This window comes from Lycium ferocissimum, chromosome 10 (assembly GCF_029784015.1).
Source record: "Lycium ferocissimum isolate CSIRO_LF1 chromosome 10, AGI_CSIRO_Lferr_CH_V1, whole genome shotgun sequence".
Classification (NCBI taxonomy): Eukaryota; Viridiplantae; Streptophyta; class Magnoliopsida; order Solanales; family Solanaceae; genus Lycium; species Lycium ferocissimum.
In genome coordinates this window covers 66,242,030-66,267,071 of record NC_081351.1, presented here as the reverse complement: position 1 = coordinate 66,267,071, position 25,042 = coordinate 66,242,030, and the positions used below count along the sequence as shown (strand labels likewise).

Here is a 25,042-nt window from a genome sequence, read left to right as displayed (position 1 = left end):
TCACATCTATCATGTGGCACCACTGTATACTTTAAAAGGAGGGATCAAGACATAAGAGATTGTTGCTCCATGCATACCTGAAGTGCATTAGCATCAGTTGTGATCATATTTGTAATTTTTCCAGATGGAAAACGCTTACGACCCTCAAGTGTTAGTCTTACAGATTTGCGGAATATGGAAGCGACCTAAATGCAAGAAAAAATGAATTTTGTTAAGCCCACTCGCAAGACTTCCAAAAACAGATTATGATGCGATCCTCTACACAACTAAGATATACAGCTTATATTTTATAGGCAACATCTTCATAGTCAGAAACAGCTTCTAGGATTGTCATAGTGAATATTCATTCAACATATAAGATGAAAAAGAATAACAGGAAAATAAGGACATTGGTAATGTGTTTGCACAAAAGGTGGAAGGTGAATGGCTTATCTTTTGTCTCCACAAAAATTATGATTGTCTAAGTAAGTAGGCATTTGGACATGCAATTTGAAACCATGGACCATGGTTTGAAATCAGCGATTGGACATGCGATTTCAAACCATGCCCCACGGTTTGAAGCCATGGTTTGAAATCAACGATTGGACATGCGATTTCATCTCATGGTTTCAAACCATGGGATGAAATCCCAAATCGTCCAAAAAGGCATGATTTGGGGTTTCAAACCATGTCCAAACGGCACCTAAGTAATTAAAGTTCGCTTTTATACTGTATTTTTTTTACTTTGCATTCTCCAAAGACCAAAATTTTGTGTTGTAGAGTCAGGATGGACGTTTTTAAAGTGCTTATAGCCATATTCTCAGAGTTGAGGCAACGTGGGAAATTTTAAGTAAGTGGTCATCAAAAAGGTCGTAATAGAAAGAAGGAAAAAAAAGGAAATTGGTTTTATCATGATTTATGTTGGGATTGAAGTAAAGAATAAAGTAAAAACAAATATCACAGAAACTAATCAAGTGAGGCACTGTGCTTAAGTTGTATCGAATTATTTAAAAACAGAAGCGACTGGAGGATAAATCCAAAAATAAGAATAGGACATGCACTGTAGTATTAAGAAAGAAATTACCAGAGTTGATCTCATCCTGAAACCAACACGCATGACATTCTGAAAGTACTGAGCTTCACATAGTACTCCAAATGACTGGACCAAGTAAGAAATACAATTGAGAAAGTATATACACGTGGTTGGATTGAATAAAATTCTTTAAATAAGCAAAGTTAATCAAATGAGCAGAGATTCAAGTTCTGAAACTATCCTGTGGTCAGCAAAAAGAAAATTACGTGATCACCATTACATAATTCAGATAATATAACTTAGTTCAAGGTTTTTGCTAAGCATCAAATAATTTTTTTGGGTTTCTACACAATTAAGTTTGGGAATATCAAATGACAGTTATATATATATACATATATATATATATATATACATATATATATATATATATATATAATATATATATATATATATATATATATATATATATATATATATATATATATATAAGGTATTTTGCTAAGCATCAAATAATTTTTTGATCACCATTACACAAGTCAGATAATATAACTTAGTTCAAGGTTATATATATATATATATATATATATATATATATATATATATATATATATATATATATATATATATATATATATATATATATATATATACATACATACATACATGTATATATATGGTGAGCAAGAAGAAAATTACGTGATCACCATTACACAAGTTAGATAATATAACTTAGTTCAAGGTTTTTGCTATGCATCAAATAATTTTTTGGGTTTCTACACAATTAAATGGTAAGCAAGAAGAAAATTACGTGATCACCATTACATAATTCAGACAATATAACATAGTTCAAGGTTTTTGCTAAGCATCAAATAATTTTTTGGGTTTCTATACAATTAAGTTTGGGAATATCAAATGACAGTTATATATACATGTATATATACGGTGAGCAAGAAGATAATTACATGATCACCATTATATAATTCAGATAATATAACTTAGTTCAAGGTTTTTGCTAAGCATCAAATAATTTTTTGGGATCCTACACAATTAAGTTTGGGAATATCAAATGACAGCCATATATATATATATATATATATATATATATGTATATATATATATATATATATATATATATATGTATGTGTGTGTTTCCTTCCAGAGAAATGAATCATATTAAATAGCACCCAAATGCCATGCTCGATTCCAGCAGTACACAACTATACATATAGATTGCCCACTGTTGTTTTCACAAGGAAGAAGATTTCTAGCATATGGGATAATTTCAGTGCGCGAAGTTACATTTTAGACATGAGAAAAATCAGCGATCTAATTAAGGATTAAGGTTCTCTGTTGGTATAAACCCACAGCCTTACGATCTAAAATTTCTACCCTTGCTAAAGAAAAATCTCTTGAAATAGATGTTAGAATCTTGTGAATATTCTAGAATATGTGTAATTATAGTAGGTAGCTCAATTTACTCCTATTGTAATTAGGTATTAAATTTCCTTTCCTTTTTAGGACATGTAAATGTAGTTATTTAAACCCCAATAGCTTGAGGGAATAATCAAGCCGAGTTCCTATTATTTTCTCTTCCGCTTCACAATAGACAATATTGTTTGCTACAACCTAATAGATCATAGAGAAGCATTGGGTAGATAACCACTACCATCAACACCAGCATCCAGCGAACAACCACAACCATCAACCACCTTAACAACCAGCCACCATCGCACACCAACCACCTCCACCACGAACATGCACTGCACAACGACCATTGACAGATGCCAATCACCATCACCAACAATAATCACTTCTATTGCCAACCACCACCACCAACCAACCACCTCCACCGCCAGCTGCAACCACCAACCACCTACACCACCAGCCACCACCTCCGTTATTGACCACCAACAATGTCCACCTCCACCACCAACTACCACCAGTAGCCATAACCATCCATTACTTTAATAACTACTGTACAAGCCAGTCAAACAATCTTCTCCTCAGTTAGTTTCTACCTATTATTCATATTGTCGCTATCACTTAGGCCTCCACCCCTGGACGTTGGGCCATCGCATGTATTTGCAATAAATCTTGCTCTACTAAGGGAAGCTACAAAAGATTAAGGGAAGCAGAAAAAAAGTTCAAGAAGTTACTCCACTTTGTCATTCTAGGTCGACACAGATTGACAATAGACGAGAACTCAAGAATATCAAGATCGATCCTACAGCAAACTTTTCCTTTATTTTTGATTTCCTTCCTCATTTAAATTTTCCGAGTAAACGAATGTCGATCTTCCAAGCTCCATGCTAAATCATATACATAGTAATTTGACAGATTCTTGGTTCTATTATAATGAAAAAATGAAATATATGCTTTTAATATGATGAAGATCGAATCTTACCACCCCAACAAAAATCACAAAAGCATATAAGTGGCCAACCCAAGCTGGATCACCTCGTTCCAGAGACTGTAAGCAATAGCAAGTTAATAATGAAGATTTACAATTTCAGACAACCCAGAAGAGTGCACTTCTTCCATGCATAATATGAAAAGCAAAACAACTATGGCACAGCAGAATCAGGAAGGTAACAGCTCCAAGGGGACAAAGCATAGAATGGGATTAGTCTCTCTAAAGGCTCTATATCACAATTTATTATATATTTAATCTTTTTAACACCACTTATGTTGATTATATCTAGTGAAGATATAGTAGATTGAATCTCAATCTCAATATTAAGGTAAGATGGATAATAAACAAATCCGCCATTAAACAAAGTGCACTCTCCGCAAATTCAAGGTTTGAACTTTATATGTTCAAGTTCGGGAATCTACCACAGCCCATTTCATTTACAAAGTTCGAAATCTATATGTGTAGTTATTTAGATTGAACCCATAACAATAACACTACATCCGCCCCCGTATATTATGTTCTTTAACTTGTAATTACACCATTATCCCATTTGAAATTGCTTTATTGAGCTTCAAATTAACAAGTTAGTTTGACTTGTATATATATTTGATGGATGACTTGCATATTATATTAGCAGTGGTTGAAAGAGATTTGGAAGTAAGGATTGATAAGCTGATGGATATGACATGTTAGACTAGTTAATTCCCTCATTGAGAATGTATCATAAGTGTAGACCTTTTGTATTCCTTATTAATCAATCATCGATGTATATTTTTCTTTTTCATATTTGTTACTTGTCAAACAACAAGAATCAGCGACTTTTCTTTTGTGTGTTCAGTGCATACTAATTATGAGAAAATTGCATGTACATTTAAATGCATAATCACTGGATTAGAGATGATCAAAGTAAACAAAAGCCAAACAACCACAAGTTACCTTTAAGAGACGATTAAGTACTAGTGGTCCCACAAACTGGCAAAGATCACTACCAACCTGAGAATTGGCATAAGTAAAGAAATTATTCACAAGGAACTAAAAAATCAGAAAAGGTAGAAGGTTTAAAGATGACTCAAGTTAAAAAAATTCAGTTCCAAACAGGAAAACGTAAGCCTAAAATATCTTGTCATGGTGATAGAACTTATAGTTAACCACATAGAAGATTCCAGCATGCATTTTTGTAGATGGAGTGATGGAAAGGAGTCTGAATGTCAGGATGAAGTCGAGAACGAGGAAGAAAGAAAATCAGTTTTATCAGAGATAACATTTTCTGCCCTATTACTCATTTTGCACAGCAGAGAGTCCAGAATCTATATAAGAGGGAGGGACACTATACAAAGGAGGTCTCTGCTACACTCAACTTGTCCAAAAAAGTCAGCCCCCAAATTGACCTATAACAAAAATATGCATAACAGCACTTTTCTCCGTCTGTTCGATTTAAATTGCATGGGTGGAAGATCTGCCTTGTGTCCCATCTTTTTCACTCCTCTGTTCGCCCTTCATGCATCAAAAGCTGCATATACCTGTTTGCCAGTGCATCTCCAATTAAACAAGTATTAGAACCATTTGATTAGTTCTGTTATCATATTTTATCATTACCCTTAACATTGACAATCGTCTCCCTGAATACACAATACTTTATCTTGTCAGATATCTTAATAGCTACCCTACCTTTTTATATCTGAAAAGGGAACTTTTTCCCCTAAAGAGGTTCTAACCCACACCTAAGCCAGAAAGAAACAGATGAAGAAAAGGAAAATCCTCCCGTGCATTCACTCAACAAGAAAAGGGATTCACGCCTTGTGGAACCGATTTCTACAGGTCTGTCCTAGCAGGTTATATATTTCGCTCACTGAACCACAAGTATCTTGCTCTGTGCAAATTTCCTCTTCTTCCGGTTATATTTTCGTCTTACAAGCATCGAAGTCCTCATCCTCTTCCTGTTTCAATTTTTGTAAACCAAACAAGTACAGCATCCTTACCTCCTTGTAGTCAATTTCCAAATATTGGCATATGTCATGCACTTGTGGCAAAACATGACAGGCGCAGATAAACTATAGTGGCAGTGAGATTCACTTGCTAAATGGTTCGATTTTTACTAACAGCTCAAATTAATAAAGAAAAATAATCGAAGTTACGATTATCATCGTAGAAAACAAGTCAGCACCCTTTGATGTCAGCACCTTAGATCACATGCTAATTGATAATATTAAGAAAGACTTGTGACTAGTTAACTACACTAAGGGCGGCTATAAGAACTCAAAAGATAGATTGCCAACGTTATTGGTATGGGATTATCAGAAACAGCCTCTCTACCCCACAAAAATAGGATAAGGTCTGCGTACATCCTTCCTTCACCAGACCCTACTTGTAGGATTACACTGGGTATGTTGTTGTTGTTGTTATTGGTAAGGGATAATGGACTCTCAAAATAACTTTTAACATCTGGTAGAAGAACTAAACTTTAAAGGAAAAGCTAACTAGATTTTATGACAATCCAGGGAATAAGCACATTACTTTGAAGAGACCTCCATACCAGAACCTGTAGAAAATTGCAGAGAGATAGATATAAGAGCACACACAGTAGTGGAGAAAGAAGCACGGATATATTTGCCTTCTCACAATATAGGCAAAAGAAGACTGTTGTGAATAGAATGTAGAAGAATGTAGAAAAAATCATACCTGCCTCCAAGACTGCAATTCAAAGCGCGTAGAAGCCATGGTTTTTTCCTCTGAGATTCTTCAGCCCAACAATTTTGGAATCTGAAAGAGTTGAAATGGATAAAGTGTGACAACGCTTTCTTACAGCTGATTATGCGAACATTGAGGGAGAAAGATACACCAATTACAACCTTGCACTCAATATCTCAGTCTGATCCCATGAGTCTAACTTCCAAACATCCTTTACAGTGATTGGTCTGTTATAGCCTCGTTGCAAGAGGGGAGTTATCCATCCAAAAGAGATCCCTACCACAGTTAAGAAACTGCAATTATCATTTAGCTATTGAAAGCAGATAGTTCAACGTCCCACAGGACCTACCAGTATTTATGAGAAGTCATAAGGAAAATTACATTCAAGTTAATTTAATACAGAAGGCATAAAGTCATTGTACTCTGAAAGAATGAGCAAGAGATGTATGCAAAGTCCATAAGTGCAAATCAGTGATATAGTTTCTACAAACTTTCTTATAGTATAACGAACCAAATGAAACAATTTTCAAGATTAAGTGGCCAGGGATAAAACTGATAAGCAGAACCCACTGACTTGATAAAATGCTTGCATGTCTCTCAGGGCAAATATGGTCTGCTCCAAGGATAGTTTCATCGTTATTGTCATCAACGGACTCACTCCTTAATGGAACATAGCCGGGGAAAGGATCCAAATGAGGAAGATGAATAAGAAGCAGGGCCCCAAATAAAACCTGCATCAGAGACGTTTCAGATTTTGTAGTCCAGTCTCTAATGGAACAAAATGTAGGTAGTATAAGATATAAATTTTGGTTTGTACTGTTACATTCTGTGAAACTCAAACATACATCTGTTACTTTCCCATGCATTTCAGAATAAGAGATAAACTTGGGTACTAGAAGTCTGTTCCAACTGCAGCCTGATACAAGGCACAATTTCCTCTCCAACAAAATATGGTCAAGATTTTCTGTTTCTTCAACTATGTAAATTCATTTTATAACTGATCAAACTACTTGAATGTAGTCTTACATAGACTGGTATTCAGGGCACAGTATATTACAGACCTCATGCAAAATCAATATATCTTTTCATCAAGGTAAATCAGTTCTATTCCTGGGCAAATCCCCTTGAAAAATTATATGACTGATTTATTTAAGCTAGAAAACATGCAAAAATGCAACCAGTAAAAGCTCATGACAAGTACCTGACAGATGACTGAACTGTAATAGATGTAAAGTGTAAACCTGCAAAATTTAGTAAAAGCTATGAGTACAGTGCTGATTTATTAGATAGCATAAGTCCACATACAGACAAGCATCTTTCAATGCAATGAAAAAGGTTTTCTTGTAAATCTATTGAATGAATGAAAACAAGTTATGACTTGAGATTCAAAATCCTGCAGTACAGAGAACAGTCTAATTCTTGCATTCCATCTGTCTCAGGTTACATGCACTCTTCTTTTGAGCAGAAAATATTCAGTTATTCCTGTTCTCATAGAGAAGCTTGCAATTTCACTTCTTTGTTTTGAAAAATAAGCACCAGACTTTGAAGCCTAGCATATTCTTTGAAGAGATAAAAACTTAAATGTGTTTAAATGAGCAGAAATACTGTTTCACATTTGCCAAGCCATCTAGCTTTACAACCATTACCAAAGCCTTGCCATTGCAGATCACAACCACCAAAATACCCCAACCATCACCATGGCAAGCACCTTTTTTCTGCTTCACGGTACCAATACGCTCACAAAACTCCAGGATTACAGATCTTAAGAAGCAGTTAAGCAAATAACAATGAAGGATTTGGGGCCAGCAAAGATTTTGGGCGTACAAACCCACCGGCACAGAGAGAAAACGGAGTTGCATTTATCCCAGAAACACTAGATTGAAATAGTACTCACATAAGGTTCACTATGACATATAAAGTGCTTAGCACTCTCCTTGCTGAACACTTTAAATTGAATACTAGTTGGAATTTCTGAAAGAGTTTTCATAAGGCTATACTTCAATTAAAGATCGAGTCAAAGGAGAATTCCGCTTTACAAAAAAAAACCAAACATTGTAGCTTGTTGTATGCCACTGTTTGCACTAGGCCAAACATTGCACATGTTGTTGGTACTATTAGTAAGCTTTTTTAATCTAGAAAAGAAACCTAAGATTGTGTATATATTCTGTAAATCAATTAGGATTATTCATTTTCCTTTCCTTTTTAGGATATATACTTAAGGAATATGATTCAGAGTTCCTCTCAATTTTCTCACAAGATATCAGAGCCTATGTGAATAAGTTCTCGCTGTGCATTTACCAGTGACGTGTGGAAGACAACACAACATTGTCACGCATTTTCTGGCGACTGTGAAAGTTGTCCCAGTATTTCCGGCAACTGTCAGCATCTAACTTTATTTTTGTTGGTTCTGTGAAATATCCGGCACCAAGACTAGACCCAGCTTCCTCTGGCAAGAAAATCCGTCAAGAAATGCTGGGAATGGGGATCTCACGCACCAAAATGTGCCAATCAGATCCAAGTTTTTCTGTCGATAGATTCTTCATGCGCCGAGCGCATGCGCCTCTTCTGAACTTTTTTCGGCGAGAAGGCTTGGTTCTCTCCTCATTCCAACTCTAACCATCTGGGGCTTCGCAGGTTCTGACCACTGGATTAAGGTTCTGACAAGCGCAATCAATTTTTCTGGCCACTTCCAGTGAAGATCTTGGTTTTTCAGAGGCTGTCTTCTCTTTTCTGACTCTATCCAACTGCTAATCTCCAAATTCAGCCACCGACATAAAGTTTTTGAGTTGGTTCAAATCTGATAGAAGTAAACCTGATTTCAGGCGAAAAGTTTCAATTTTCCAATCTTTTCTATGTCGGATTTGGCATCCCCAAGTACCATATGAGTTTCATCCTGGAATATGAGAAATTGGTTGTAGCAAAATGAGATCCAACACTTTGAATAATCGGATGGTTTCTTTACCTGATTATATTGAGTTCCTTTGACTCAAAATAGGTAAGCAGACATCCTCTGAGATAGCTTTTGTTGTTCAGACAAGCAATAGCATAGCTTTTGTCACTCAATCTTCTTCTCTCAGTCCTCGGGTTCAGGTCCATCAAATCACATTTCTGGTTTATTTCTTATTCTCAATCTCTTCTGACAGTTATAGTGGCCAATGGATCTCACACCGTGGCTACCAGAATAGGTCAAGCTAGCTCACTTACTTCCTTAACTTTGAATGAAATTCTTTATGTTCTTGGTTGTCCTCTTAATCTCATATCATCTATTAGTCGCTCATCACAAACTCTTGACTGCTAAGTAACATTCTGCAATAACTTTGTTGTCATGCATGCAAGAAAGCAGTACCGAAGGGATAATTGGTACCAGGCGTGAACCACATGGACTTTATTACCTTATCCTTCCTAAATCCCTCACAGATTGTCCTCCCTCCACGGCTTATCCTGTTACTGATTCACCTGATTTATTACATAGACGGTTGGGATATCCTAGTTTATCAAAGGCTGGCTTGTCTCACTTGTCTATTTTAGAGTGTGAATGGTGTCAGCTCAGTAAGCATACTCATTTCCCTTTTCCTGGACATCCTGAAAATCGGACAGTCTCCCTTTATTTTAGTTCATTCAGATGTTTGGGGTCCTAGTCGAATTAGTTCCACCTTATGATTTGTTAACTTTGTCAGTTTCATTTATAATTATTCCAGGTGCACTTAAATATTCTTGACGAAATATCAATCTGAGTTGTTTTCCATTTTCTAGCCTTTTCATGCTGAAACCCAAAATCAATGGGTTTCTATCTGCACATTTCATTGTTGTAATGCACCAAATAGTTTATCTACTCCGTTTCAGTAGTGCATGAATTCTCATGGGATCATTCAGCAAACATCTTGATCTTCCACATCACAACAAAATGGAGTAGCTGAAAGGAGGAATAGGCATCTTATGAGACTGCTCGCACCCTACTCTCATAATATCACGTTCGGTTGCACTTTTAGGGATGCAGTTCTCTCATCATGCTATCTTATTAATCATATGTCTTCCTTAGCTATCAAAAATCAAGTCTTGGACTATTTTTTTTTTTAACTGGTACTATTGTATTCCCCCTCAGCATTAAGGGTATGCTGGCTACCACCAAAAATTAGCAGAAAAAGAAAGTACAGCAAAAACAGATTTACAGAGCTCCTAAAAATTCTACAAGGCCATCTACTTGTTCTTCTTCCTCTATACAGATCTCTTTACACCAAAAATATAAAGATACAATACACTGCCATTTCACTTCATGGATGGAATTGAGTTTATCTTCAAAGCATCTGCCATTCCTTTCCTTCCAAACAGCCCACCAAATGCAAGAAGGTATAATCCTCCACCACTTCTTCTGGCTCTTACTGCCCCCCTTCTAATCCAGCAGTTCATCAAGTCAGCAGCATGTTGTGGAATAGTCCAGTTGACCTTTGTAAGACTAAAGAACATAGCCCATAATTGGGCAGTAAATTTGCAATGGAGAAATAAATGGTTGTTGGTCTCCCCTTCTTCTGAAAATACCTAGTGACAAATGGCATACCCTTCTTTTGAAGAACTTCATGAGTGACGCGGGCCCTTTTAACCACCAACCATGTGAAATATTTCACCTTTGTAGGTGTCATACTCTTTGAGATATTCTTCCATATCCTTGAGCATCCCCCATCTTCTACATTGTTCTCCTTCTTGTAAATCTTGTTGACTGAGAGTACTCCATCCATAATATGTCTCCATTTCATTGTGCCAGGACCAGTTGTGGTACCAGTGAAGCCCTCAATCTCCTTCAACAGAGTTGCCACCCTCCCCACTTCCCAGTCCCAGTCATTCAAGTGCGTTCTAAATAGTAAGTTCCGCCCTTGATGAGTCCAACAATCACTGATAATCACATCAGAGTTGTTACATAGCACAAATAAGTCAAGAAAAGAAACTTTTAAGGGACCTTGACCAGCCCAGATGTCCTTCCAGAACTTTGTTCTGGTGCCATTACCCACCTTGATCCTAATATTCCTTTGTAGTTTGGCCAAAGGTTTCTGATTGTTCTCCAAACCCCCACTCCATAAGAGTTAATAACCTCATTAGAACACCAAGGACTAATTTGGCCAAATTTGTGGTGTATTTGGGAGCACATATTTTGAAGAAAACCTTACTCCAGGAAAAGACAAGTTAGCCCCTCGTACTTGGAAGTATGTATTTATAGGTTACTCAAGAATGCAGAAGGGATATCGGTGCAACTCACCTTACCTCAAGAGTAAACTTTTCCTAATTTACAATATTTGACTAAGTCTGTAAAGAAGAAAATCAGCTAATAAATTTGTAAGATTCAGCAAACAAATCTGAAAATCAGCAAGCTAGTATCTACTGATTTGGCAATATGGTGGCTGGATCTTTTATTTTCCAGCATGCTTAAACAAATCAGATTGGCATGTACGTTTCAGAAGTTTAAGTTTGTGCCAAGGCTCCAAAAACACACCTAGCTTGTTTTATTATTTTCTTACCATCTCTCAATTGATGGTTCCTAGTATATAATGCCAAGGACTTCGCATGTTTCAGCTCTTTCAAGTTTTTTTTCTCGATGAGAACTATCTGACAAGATGCAGAGCTCTCTTTCATATACAGGAGCTATTTTTAATACCATGGGATTCATCTCCTGAGTGCTTTTTTTCTTTTTTAAGTTCGGTGTGAAACCCTTGTTTGCTCTTTCGGGGAAGATAGGTGGCCAATTTTGTTGATTGCTCAAACTCATTTAGTCTCTGAAATTGTAGGGGATCCTTGTATTTTACTTCTTACAGCCACTTTCATCAAATTCGGAAAATCAATGGGGAGTATAATAATATCTAACTGCACTTATTTTTCCTTAATTATTGGTATCTAATTTCTTTTTCCTTAATAGGAAGGCACTTGCATCGGCCACCCAACATTCATGAAGTTGACCAGATGACTTGACAACATTAAGTAGCCTTGAGATGGGAAATATTTCAAACAGCTAATTTGACCAAAAATAATATAATCAAACTCACCTTGAGTAGAAACTCTGCATTGAAAGAATGAAGTTGAGGATCACAAGTTCACCTACCAAAACATAGATTACTCCGAATCTGACATACCATCGGAACTCTTTGATATAGACTTTAGTTTCCACTAGATTCATAAGAACAATGAAAATCCAAGCAAGTGACTGAATGCTCAAAGAAACCCTCTGAAAGAAAAGAGTAAATATATCAGTTGGCTAGATAATGAAGCAAAAACATAACTAGACTGGTCCACAAGTAGGAGTAATCAAAATTGCTACTGCTATGTATAACTAAATGCAAAGAGCTGATCAAATCTTGGATGAACATGTATGTTCTCATGCAACTCTTTTCTTTTTCCACAGTCCAGACCTACTAGTCATATTGCAAACTAGTGACCAAGTGTCTTGACTGTTTGATGTTTCCAAGAGGCATGAGCACCAATACTTGAATACCCAGCAAAAGATGGTCCAAGCATCTTTGTATCATAATTATCAAAAGATGCATACCCTATAGCTTTCTTTTAGTTGAAGTGTGTGACCGTCGCATCTAAAAGCTTAAGTTGTCTAAGAGAGCACACTTTTATTTACTTAATTATGTCTTCAACCACACCTCCGCCATGGTTGTTTTTCCTCAACCAAGCACGTGAAATTCTTTTTGATAATGGGTGATGGTCAAACTCGAACGTAGGACCTCAACCTGCTCTGATACCGTGTTTAAGTGTGTGATCATCTCAAAAGGTTACAAATGTCATCACCCACAAAGTAGAAAATTTTGTCTCTTCCGATGTCACTTTTGTAAAATCCAAGTCCTTTAGCACCTCCTATATTTAGGGGAGACTGTGAATGAAGATAGTCCCAAAGATGAGTTCTACTTAGATTTTGCTGAGTCATCTCAAAATAAAGTGTTGGTTGACACATGTTGTGTGCTACGCCTTGCTTAATTTAGTGTACACGTTAAGGTACTAAGGTGTGTGCACCTTCACCGATGAGTTTTATACTAAAGGGTACAGCAGCACATATAGCTTAACTATAGTTTTTTCATTCTTTTGCCCAAGTAATTATTGTTTTTGTTTATTGATCGACGGCTAGAAGTACATGCTTTTAGCTATATTCTACCTCTTATTTTGTTTCTTGTGTTTAAGATCATGTCGTTCACTTTATTCTTAATATTTGTGTTTTACTTGTGTAATGTGTAGGAGGTGATTTGATGAAAAGATGATGATTCGATGCTACAAAGAGCTGAAAATGGCTTTGAAGTCTGAGTAGAAGTCAATAGCAAAGATTCGGATTGAGTTGAGGACCGGAGGGCCAAGTACGCATCAAAAGAAGTTGAAAAAAAAAATGAGATAGCGTAGGAAATGGCCTGACGTGTAGCCTGCCAGGGTTTGCGTCGCACAAATGCAAGTTTCAGAAAAACTTGTAGATTCTGACTCTCTGAAGTTTTGACTTGGTGCCTAGTGCCATGTGCTACCCCTTGCGGCGCACCGAGCCATATTTTTGGCACTCCAGGTCAGTTTTGGACTAAAAGTGATATTTCGCCCCAAGGTCAATTCTACACATTATAATTACATCTTAGACATTTTTGAAGGGAGAATTAGACTTTGGAGGGACGAAGATCGAGGGCTAGAGCACCGTGGAGCGGAGATTCGCACAATTTATTTCTTCTCTCCTATTTTTATAGTTGAATTGAATATTCGTTACAAGCATGAATGGCTAGCTTTCTTATTCTAGGGTTGCAGGATTATCCATGAATGTTGTAGTTTGAAGCTTTATGTTAGCATATATTTGATTATCACCTATTGATTTTCACTTATTTGTTTAATTGGTTTACTTAGAATTGAATTATAGGATAAAGTAGAGCTAGTAAGATAGAAATATACCTACTGCCTTAACAAACAATAAACAACAGCATGCCCAGTGTAATCTCACAAGTGGGGTCTGGATATATACCTAATGCCTTGCTTAGTCAAATACAGGAGATGCAACTACATTCTTAATACTTGTGACAACCACAGGAATATAGGTGTTGTGGTAGTTTGAATAGGGGAAGGGGTATCAAGAAGAGCCCACTAGCCATATTAACCTGTGATTAGTAAACCGGAGTCTCGAAATAGCTAACTAAAGTGGATAGACAACAAGATTGGAGACATGTACCTGTGACCCTGAATATCTCTCTCGTCTGATAATCTCAAAAGCATATTACTTTAGTTTACGACTTCTGTTTTCGATACTTGATACTCAACTCTTGATAAACTCTTAGATAATTACTGCAACTGTTTGATCTAATCCGGAAAGTTAATCATGAAAGACCTTGCGGGAACGATATCTCTCTTATCATTATATTACTTGTCGACCACGTACAATTGTGTGAGTACTGGACTCGACCATTTATAGTTAAATTCTTTTATTTTGCAATACACCCTCTTTTTTTTTAATATTCATTGGTGTTTTCTTCACTAAAGCTCATGTTTTAGTTGTGTTTTGCCCTTAAAGCTCCAACAGGATTTGAATCTTTTTTACGTTTTTCCGCATTTGACTACTTGGCCTAGACCAACCCATTGCCCTTAGAAAAGGAACCAGAAATATTACAAAACATCTCTTATCGCTACTCATGACCTACAAAATTTCTCGCCAAGCCATAAAGCGTTCATTAGTAACCTTCACTCGATTTCTATTCCAAAAATATGTCTATGATTTGCTAAAGGAGACTGGGAAATTGGGCAGCACACCTATTGAGTACAATCACGGGCTGAGGGAAGCATCAGAAGATCTTGTAGTGGATAAAGGGTCTTATCAACGACTTGTTGGAAGGCTAATTTACCTACCCACACTAGACCCGATATAGTCTATGCCGCGAGGGCAGTTTATGCAGAATCCAAAGGAAGTCCACCTCAGAGCAGCACACAAAATACTAGAATATCTGAAAGGGACGCCTGGAAGAGGACTTCTATTCAGAAGGAAAGGCACCTTGACTTTAGAAAAATATACGGATGTGGACTATGTTGGGTCCCTAGTCTACCAGAAGTCAACCTCAGAGTACTGCAATTTCTTGAGTGGTAATCTGGTGACATGGAGAAGTAAAAAAGCAGAATGATGTGGCAAGGTCAAGTGTTGAATCAGAGTCCAGAGCAATGGCATGGGTGATTGTGAGCTATTGTGGCTCAAAATAAATCTTGAAGACCTGAAAGTAAAGTGGGAGGCACCTACAAAGCTATACTGTGATAATAAGTCAGCAACAAGTACAGCCCATAATTCGGTGCAGTATGATCGAAAAAGTTGATTGACAGTTCAACCAAGAAAAATTGGATAATGGGCTGATTTGTGCTTCACTCATGTCGTCCAGGCATCAACTAGCGGTCATTCTCATGAAAGGACTACAAAGAAGCACTTTTGAAGGACTTGTTACCAAGATGGCAATGGAAGATATTTATTCACCAGCTTGAAGGGGAGTGTTAGATTAGGATAGATTTGTTACGGTTGTACGACAACTTTTAAAAAGATATATTTCTGTAAATAGCTGAGATACTGTTACATGTTTATCCTAGGAAGTTCAGATCTGATTTGTTTCCCTGATTTGTAGAGAATTATCCCTAACTGGCTTTATTTGCAATTTATGTACATAAACCCCTTTGTTGTACATTGTGATGATAAAAATACAGAATAACATTTTATCTCTCCTTTTGACAGTTACTTCAGAAGGACGAAAGAAAACTTGATCATTACTTAACAAAATAGAAGGAAAAATGAGGACTTAAGCCTTCTATTGAGAAAGCTATAGTATTGGGAGATGTAGACATCTTAAATTTGTGAAACAAATCTTCTATGAGAATAGCAAGATCAAATGCCTCTCTAAACATCAAGGTTATGGAAAAGATGAAAGTTTCAGGAAAATGATTTACCTTTTGAGATATAAAATGATGAGAGTGGAGAATCATGTAAATAAGAATCATATAAGAAAAAAAAAAAAAAAAAAAAAGAAGAATGTCACCTATCTACCTATTGCCCTAAACCAAACTTAACCACCGTCACCCACTCCGAACGATACAAGGAGGAGGAAAGTAGACACAGTATGACAATAAGTCACCTACCAAATACCTAAGAAATTGAACGATGAAGATGATTTAATTTCTTTGAAAGGAGAAGTTGTGCATAGTTTTGAGCCATGATTATACACGCCAACTGTAGGTTTCTCTATTTCTGATAGGTACATGCAATGGCAGATGCACAAACAGGTTGGTGGTAAGAGAATGAAAACAAGATGAGTTTTGTATAAAAGAAAGAAAAATGCTGATGTCAGAAGTGCATGGGAGAAATATGAAAGCTCATAAACTATAACATGAAGTAGATATAACCTCAAAAGGAGCAAGGCCATTTTCTGCGTCCAGGTTGAAGATTGAAATGCCCATAAACAATCTGAGCAAGGGTTCAGCAGCACAACAACTTCCCAAGAGGATCAATAAGTAATTGTAGTATTTCAACCTCAACTGGAATCTCCGAACTTTGTGGTCCATCATGACCAGCCATAAGCGATTCGCACACAACACAAAAAGAACCATATAACATATGCAATCAGCTGATTCAATAGCACAAGGTGTATAAGCACCAAAAGCAGTGTCAGTTTCTTTGGCCCATATCCCATTTGCCACCGGCTTGCAATACCAAACTAGTGCATCGGAACTCATTTTACTTTCACCACAATAGAGGTCCACTGTAGGGGTTAGCTGTAAATAGTGGTCCTCTGTATGCCAACGAAATAATCTGGAGTGCACTAAAGTCTGTGCATATTCAAACCTTCAGCACTTTCAATCAACCAAGAATTTCTCACAGTTGTGTGTAACAAATTACTGCAATTAGGAAAAAAACATACGCAGCCATTAGCTAGACGCCGAGCAATCAAGGCGCGGAAACGACCACCACAGAAAGACTAGAAAGTTGTAGCTTTCTCAAAAATGGGAAAAGATGAGAAAGATAATAGCCAGAAAGTAGACAACGACCAAAGAAACAAAATAACACAAGACCCAAAAAAGTTAATCACACCCGGATGAGCATTGTTTTCCTACATGGAATTCTATATTTATTAACAACAACAATAATAATATATCAAGTGAAATACCATAATGTGCCCTTATGCACTTGGAATTCTATATTTATTGATCCAACAAAACTAGACTTATTTGAACCTAATATTTATAATAAAAATCTGTAGGCTAAGCGGGAAAGGGAGAGAGTGGAGTTAAATACCATGACATTGACTTAGGCGTACTTACACTAACCATTTAATAGCTTAGATACACCCCTTAGCCCCAAAAGTCTTCAAATTTTACACTAAATTTGAGTAGATAACTTCAAATTCATGATATTTAAGCAATGTCATACTTAAAAGTAGTGTCAAAATCTTGAACTATGAGCATTATCAGGAGTTTTTCTCTTAATTAGTAATCCCTCCCGTCCAATAATTGATGTTTTAGGCTTGGACAGATGAATTAAGAAATTCACTTATTCCTGTTGTGCTGATAGCACATATCAAGTAGCTCGTGGAACAGTTGAGGCCTCCACGACATCATGGTTATAACCAAAAAAAGGGGGATTGTTGACTAAGGTATCCTTAACTACTATAATTTTCTTTTCTTTTTAGATTAACGTCATTATCATGGGGATTAAAAATGTAATAAAATGAGAGGAGCTATAGCAGTAGTACTGAAAGAGTGAAGTTGGGGACATAGAAAAATGAGCATCCAATTATGTGAAGACAAAAATAGTGGAAATAAGAAAAGAAGTAGAATCCTCCAACAGAGAATCTGAATAGGTCCAAATAACAATGTTAGAACTTCTAGCGTCATGGCTTACGGAGTTGAAGATGCTACTTTAAATTAAATAATTAAAATATGGACAGAAACAAAAATATAAGTGTCCCTAACAATTTTGGAAGCATCTGGTGTTGAACCGGGAAATAGAAGAAAAAATAAAAGTAGAAGAGAAGTTGGAAGTGGACGTTAATGGAATTATAAAGTTGACTGCCGGAACAACAGGGTTCAAATTTAAACATACCCAAAACATACATCCTATTTCTCTAAAATACGGAAAATTACACTTTGTGTCAAAACAAATCCCCCAATTTATGTGGCACTATTTGGAAAGACACAAAGTTTATAAATAAAAAAGACTTGAAATTCGTGGTTTAAAACAAATCTTAGACATTTTTGTGACGATATCCCTAAACTTTGCAATTCGTGTTACCATTTGTGTATATATGTACCAGTACTAGGGGTGGGCATGGTATAGTAGATATCGATTACCATATCGAAATCGAAATTTTTTATATCGTGGTTTCAGTATTATGGTATTTAGTAAAGTATTTGGTATGCATTTTTAAAAAAGTTTGGTATTCGGTACGGTAATCGGTATTCATAAAAAAAATACCGAAGTATATAATTACATATACAATTCATATATCTTAATATTATAATACTAACAAATATGTAAACTAGTATTATTAGAAAACTAATTGTTTAAACGTTGAAACTTTTGACTACTCTATCTTGATTTAAATGTTCTTTTTATGTAATCGATTTACGGTGATTGCTTTTGTGATTTCTTTTGAATATTTTTACATGTGTAAGGTGTTTAGTACATAATAATTGAGACGTTTCTTAAGTAGCTTTAAAATCATAATTCTCCACGATATGAGTATATGTAAGTCGAAGTCGGACAAACTATGATACCGATTTACCGTACCATAAAATACCGAAGCCGAACTTTAAAATACCGAACCATACCGAATTAATTTGGTATGGTAATAGTATAGTATTTTTAGAAACCAAAAACCAAAATTACCATACCGAAGTTTTAAATACCGTACCAGGCCCACCCACTTGGCCCCGACTTATTAACATTAAAAATTTGCTCTTACTTTGTTGTTTATGTAACATCACTTGATCCTTTCTAAAGACTTCTAAAATATTTGAATACAAAAAAGTATCTGAAAGTTAAAGGAGAATATATTTTTATTTTAAATATTAAACTCTTTATTTTTCAAAAAAGATCAAGCATATGCATGCACAAGAGCTCTTTTAATTTATATTTTACTAAAAAAATTTGGGATTATAATCTCCAATGATTCAAATTGAGTTTTATCATACGTAAAATTAATTTCATTTGTTTCTCTGAATTGAACCCATACTGGCTAACTTGTTTTTGGCAAAAGATATGTTTTATTTAACTAGTGTCAAAAATATATAATGCTACAATATTGAAATCATTAAAGTTAACTTATAAATAAATATAAATAATTAGAAGCCTTGGTATTGCAAGATACTCTTGTAGATGTTCTTTCAAATTAAATCAAACAAAAAAATATTGAAAAGTCAATGAGATTAAATTATTCTTACTTTAAGCTTTATTTTTCCTTATAAAATTATAGGAGAAAATAATAAAATAATAAACATTACGTATAATCGGACGAATAAAAATTTAATATAGTAAATGATGAATGGTAAATAGCATCAATATATAATACTAAATACTATTATAAGAACAATGTTTTAATTCAAATATGTATGATTGTGCTTTGTGGGGTCCACTATCACTTTTTGCATGAGATCATCATTTTTTGTGGTATGTAAAAAGCCCTTAAAGTTCTCAAAATTTACCAAAATGTATGAGGATTCACAAAGTAATAAAAACATTAATTAGGGGTAAAAAGAGCCAAAAAACTTCTTGTGAAAACTACAAAAAATTGGTATTCTCCCTTATATATAGTAGTAATTTGTGTAACGACGAGGGTATATATGCACCATCTTTTAATGAAGGTATATATGCTCTAAATCGCAAAGTTTAGGGGTATACTTGACCCTTTCTCTTTCATTAATGATAAAAAATGAACTTTAAAGTTAAGTTATTTCTAATTATAAAAACAACATTCTTTTGGAACAAACTAAAATAGAAAATGCGTCGCATAAATTGAGGCGGAATATCAATTTTATCCAACTATCAATTATTTACCCGATTTAATTATGGAGTATTCTTTTATTTTCACTGTAAAGCCATGTTTGCCATGTACAATAACGATCGCCCTCTTCCTCACTCGTTACTCCGCCACGGAGTAAAATTGTCACTTAACACAAAATAACCAAAAGTCCAACATACTCACACTCTCCATTAGTGTACTTTCAATGTTCTCCAACGGCCATAGCTTCATTTTCTTCGAGAGAGCTATATAACTCGAGTCCGCAACTTAAATGACCCAAAAAGTGGGGTTAGAGACCAAAATAGCCCATTACAAAAAAAAAAGTAACCAAACTAACCTTTGCGCACTAATTGAGGTTAATAAAAACCCTACCACTTTATTTTTTCAAGTTACTCTTCTTCACCTCCTCCATTTTCACTCTTTCAGCATACTTTAGCCCCCCCAAAACCATGTCTCAAAGCTCTGAAACGTTAAACTTTGCTATAGAACCCGATGTTTGTGAATGTGGTCATTATTGTAAGCTAAGAACATCAAAGACCCAAGATAATCCGAGGCGTCATTTTTGGCGTTGTAAAGTGCCCGAAGGAAGTGTTTTTATAATTCAAAAAAAGGCCAAAATTACCCCTGAACTTTGGGAAATAGTTCATCCATACCATTCGTTATACTATACGGCCAATTATAACCTTACCGTTATACTATGGGGTCAATTATACCCTTATGTCAAACGGCTGTCACGTGGCATCATCCCAGACTTCCAACCCATTTTTCCCCCCAAATAATTATTTACCCACTAAAAAAATAACCCAACCCGACCCGGATTTATTTTTTCATTTTTAAAAATATACGGACCCAACCATATACCCCTTATTCAAATAGCACTAAACAATCGCCTACATTCTCTCTCTCTCTATCTCTCTCTCTCTCTCTCTCTCTCTCTCTAAACTATACGGTCTCCCACGTCTCTCTCCACAGTAAATCGCCACCGCCGACCTCACAAAACAAAAACATCTACTGCTTCTCCACCAAGACCATCACAAAAACATCACAGTAAAGGAGTTGAATTGCATAGTTTTGAAAAGTATTGCTCACTTTCTTGAACTAGTCCCGAATGACTACAAGCTGTGAACAGGGCTAAGTATGAAACCTCATCCAGCTCAATACTATCCATATGCATTTTCTTGAATAGTTCGACTGCTTCTCCGCCAAGACCATACTTTCCATACCCGGTGATCATAACTGTCCACAAAATCACATATTTCGGTGGCATACCATCAAAAAGTATTTCGGCGTACAATGTCCGAAATTAATTGTAATTCAAGGAAGACCTGTCATTGTGGTGAAATTTCTCGTTGTTTCACTTCGAAAACACCTTCAAATCTTGGTAGAAAATTCTATAAGTGTCCTAAACCTAAGGTAAGGTTATTATTGAATTATTTGTCCATAGTTTTAGTTTGTTGTTTCATTAAAGTGTTGATCATTTTTTCGTATTTTTATTGGTTTTGATAAGCTGAAAACTATGGTTTTTGGGAGTGGCAAGAGAATTGTTTGGACAATGCTTTGTTGGAAATAAGTGATTTGAAGGGTAAATTGGAAGTGGCTGCAGTGAAAATGGACAATTTAAGAGAGTCGTTGGATGCGGTTAAGCTTAAAAGAGACAACTTGAAGAAAAAGGTGGATAACTTGGAGGTTATAAACAACTCTTAAGTGAACAAATCAAGGAAATTGGAGGAGAAGATGTTGAAGTTGAAGATTTTGTTTATGATTTCATTGGCCATATTAGTTGGATTTTTTCCCGCTAATTTGGGATGAATTATGCTTGTTCTAGTAGTAGATGTGAAAGGCTTGTTTAGGTAGATGATGATGCTTGTTTTGATAGATGATGATGTTTAGGAGTAGAAGTGTTTATTTAGGAGTTGAAGTGTTGGTTTGTCATTTCAATGTATTTCAAGTTTTCAATTTAGTGAAGTTGTTTGTCATTTCCGGTACAAGAAAATTCTGATAATTAGAATATTTTGTGGCCAAAACCATTAAATTCATATGGTTTAAGATATCTTGGCAATATTTGAAGCAGGAAAGACCATTAAATTCATATGGTTCAATAGCACACTGAGTTGCATTGAGCTCTTCTTAGTAGATTCTAACATCGCCACAAGTCCGCACAAGTCTTATGCATCTAACATGTCCTTTCACTGCTACAAAATGGAGAGTTGTCCTTCCGCTAAGATAGTTAGCTCTAGTAACTTGCAAGAAAGTTTCAAAATACAAAAAGGAGCAAATGCTAGTAGAAGAATGACATGGACGTCTAGAAAAAAAAATCTAGAGGCAACCATAAAAAATACAGTAACTCTTAACTAACAACAACTCTACTAGCCAAATTAACAAGTAAAGGAAGGACAGGACCAAATAACAGTTCTTGGAACTCAAACAAGCATACATGTTCAAACTAAATCAGCAAATCCATAGTTGGTTTCAAAAAACTGCACATTTCAACTACACCATAAATATGCTGAAGAACAGTCCCAAGTTACACATTTTTTGCTAGTTTCTGCACAGTTTAAACCTCCTACCAACAATCCCAATTTACACATTTTTTGCACAATTTCACCAACACAGTTCCTACACAATTTCACCACCAAATTCTGCACATTTTTTTCCAGTTTCTGTATAGTTTAAACCTCCTACCAACAGTCCCAATTTACACATTGTTTGCACAATTTCACCAACACAGGTCCTGCACAATTTCACCACCGAATTCTGCACATTTTGCTAGTTTCTGCACAGTTTAAACCTCCTACCAACAATCCCAATTTACAAATTTTTTGCACAATTTCACCAACACTGTTCCTACACAATTTCACCACCAAACTCTGCACATTTTTGCCAGTTTGTGCATAGTTTAAACCTCCTACCAACAGTCCCAATTTACACATTTTTTGCAAAATATCACCAACATAGTTCATACACCATAAATATAATTCAATTCAAGAAAACAACTGGACATTTCATACACCATAAATATGCTAAATAAACCGTCAACCACAACACAAAATAAGCCAATAGTTGTATGGATGCCACACTATAACCCCAAAAACTAATACATCCTAAGTCATAATGTGGCATCCATTTAGTTTGACCATTACATAATTAGCAAATTAAGAGTATTGTCTTAAGCAAAAGAATACATCACTATAATTCCCAAAAAAAGTGTCACATTTCACAAAGCTAAATCAACTGTTAGATCCCCTTCTGATTCAACTTCCCAATCCTCTTTGAGCTTCGAGCCTCCTACTGTCAGAAAAGAATCGCATCATTCCCATTCCAAATTAAGCTTGTTGCTGAGGCTAGAAGATTGGTTGCCTCACAAACAGCATCGTGGTCACCTTTAAAGCTTATTGCCCTTCTTCCGCTGGTTCTTGTGCTTTCCGCTCATTTGAAGTCTTGTGGAAAATTCAAAAAATCACTCGGGCCTTAGAAAAGTGGTCTTCATCATCTTCCTCAATCGAAGGATATTCAAAGTTAGGAAATGGCGTGCCGATGCTACTAAGCATGCCCATAATGCGTTGAGCAGGCATGAATTCGGCAAGGTAATGGCCGACCTCGTTTGGGTTGGTTGGGGCCGTAAGTTGATTTTTCTTCAACTCGGGGAATTTTCATCTTCATCAACTAAGCCCCTAGTTTGCCTCTTTTTTTGCCCTAGCAGTCGCTTTTTCTTAGCTTGTCGCTTGCCTTTCTTTGGCTACAAAAAGCAAAAAAAAAAAAGATCATTAGAAAACAAATTAATTATACTAAAATTAGATACACAATAGTTTAATAGATGTGTTAATTTACCTTGTCATTAAAATTTCCCTAACATTATGATTTGGCTTTCCAGCTGTTACAAGTCATCACTCCACCTTTCCTTGAAAGCTTCCATTCACCTTGCCTCTCGCGGCCTCATCTTTCCCTCTATCCCTCTTAATCCTGGGTCTGCCAGCAAGTTTGACCAAAGCTGGTGGTTCCATGGCCTAAGAAGGGTCAACTTTCCAGAATTGTACACCCCTAACAAGCTACAACTTGTGTTTGTATGCTAGCTTGAATGCCTCGTTGCTATGATACCAATGTATCTCAGAAATAGGGTCAATTTTCTTGTGAATCATGGCCTTGATTGCATGTGGACATGGGATTCCAGTAAGGTCCCATGTCCTACAAGTACACCTCTTTTGCCTCAAATTCACAACATATCTATCATGTCCTTCTGTTACCTCATATCCACTATCCCCATTGCCATTGACCTTGCACACTTGGGTTATTTTCAAATACTCATTATACAACTTCATTATATTAGGACTGACCAAACCATACCACTTATTCACAAACTCATCATTTTCTCTCTATCTATTCATCACCTTAATCCTTATGTCATCCAACATCCCAATGATGGGCTTATACCTTGCTTCAAGTATCCAAGAATTGAATGACTAGTAAAATTGTTGTCCACTCCTTGATTCTTACAGACTTTATCTAGATAAGCACTACACCATGTTTCTGGAGGATACCTGCTGATTAAGTCCTTTGTAGCAGATTCATCCAACTGCTTCATCTGTTCAAGTTGGTCTCCAAACTCAAACATGAGGACCATGCACCCCCTACGTGCTGTTTCTTCAACTCACCTTTACTCCACCTTTTGCACCAATTTGCCTCAATGTGCTTTACACAAAATCTCCGATGTGCTTTAGGCAAGACATTCTTTCCGCATCAAGCCTCCTACATAAGAAACAAACAATATAAGCTATATTAATTGACAAAAACTTGAATAAACAGAACCATATGTTAAATGCTTTCAGTTATCTACTTGACGCTCAAAGGTTTTGGTTTATGAAACTTGTTGTTTGGGTTCATCAGCTATTTATTCAGAAAATGAACTCACTAATGCTAGACAAAACAAAGATTTGATAGAGTGGT

At 35.9% G+C, this 25,042-nt stretch overlaps 1 protein-coding gene across 12 annotated transcripts in view; it reads right to left on the bottom strand.

Annotated features, from left to right (window-relative positions):
• LOC132034505 (ABC transporter C family member 12-like) overlaps positions 1 to 17,530 on the bottom strand; it is a 49,790-nt gene extending 32,260 nt beyond the window's left edge. For 2 of the 12 annotated variants that reach the window (XR_009409128.1, XR_009409129.1), the window contains exons 1-11: positions 16,488 to 17,238; positions 12,143 to 12,321; positions 7,315 to 7,354; positions 6,688 to 6,844; positions 6,272 to 6,389; positions 6,105 to 6,185; positions 5,940 to 5,964; positions 4,362 to 4,418; positions 3,417 to 3,482; positions 1,064 to 1,138; positions 78 to 185 (exon numbers count right to left, since the gene is read on the bottom strand). Coding sequence is in view for 10 of the 12 variants with exons in the window: in XM_059424900.1 (XP_059280883.1) it covers positions 78 to 185; positions 1,064 to 1,138; positions 3,417 to 3,482; positions 4,362 to 4,418; positions 5,940 to 5,964; positions 6,105 to 6,185; positions 6,272 to 6,389; positions 6,688 to 6,844; positions 7,315 to 7,354; positions 12,143 to 12,321; positions 16,488 to 16,817 (1,236 nt within the window). In the remaining 2 variants the exon portion in view is untranslated. Of the gene's footprint in view, positions 1 to 77; positions 186 to 1,063; positions 1,139 to 3,416; positions 3,483 to 4,361; positions 4,419 to 5,939; positions 5,965 to 6,104; positions 6,186 to 6,271; positions 6,390 to 6,687; positions 6,845 to 7,314; positions 7,355 to 8,411; positions 8,465 to 12,142; positions 12,322 to 16,487; positions 17,239 to 17,376; positions 17,468 to 17,511 lie in introns of those variants that run through there. The other 10 variants (XM_059424897.1, XM_059424902.1, XM_059424900.1 and 7 more) reach the window with 9 other exon arrangements.
• Positions 17,531 to 25,042: the final 7,512 nt, after the last annotated feature.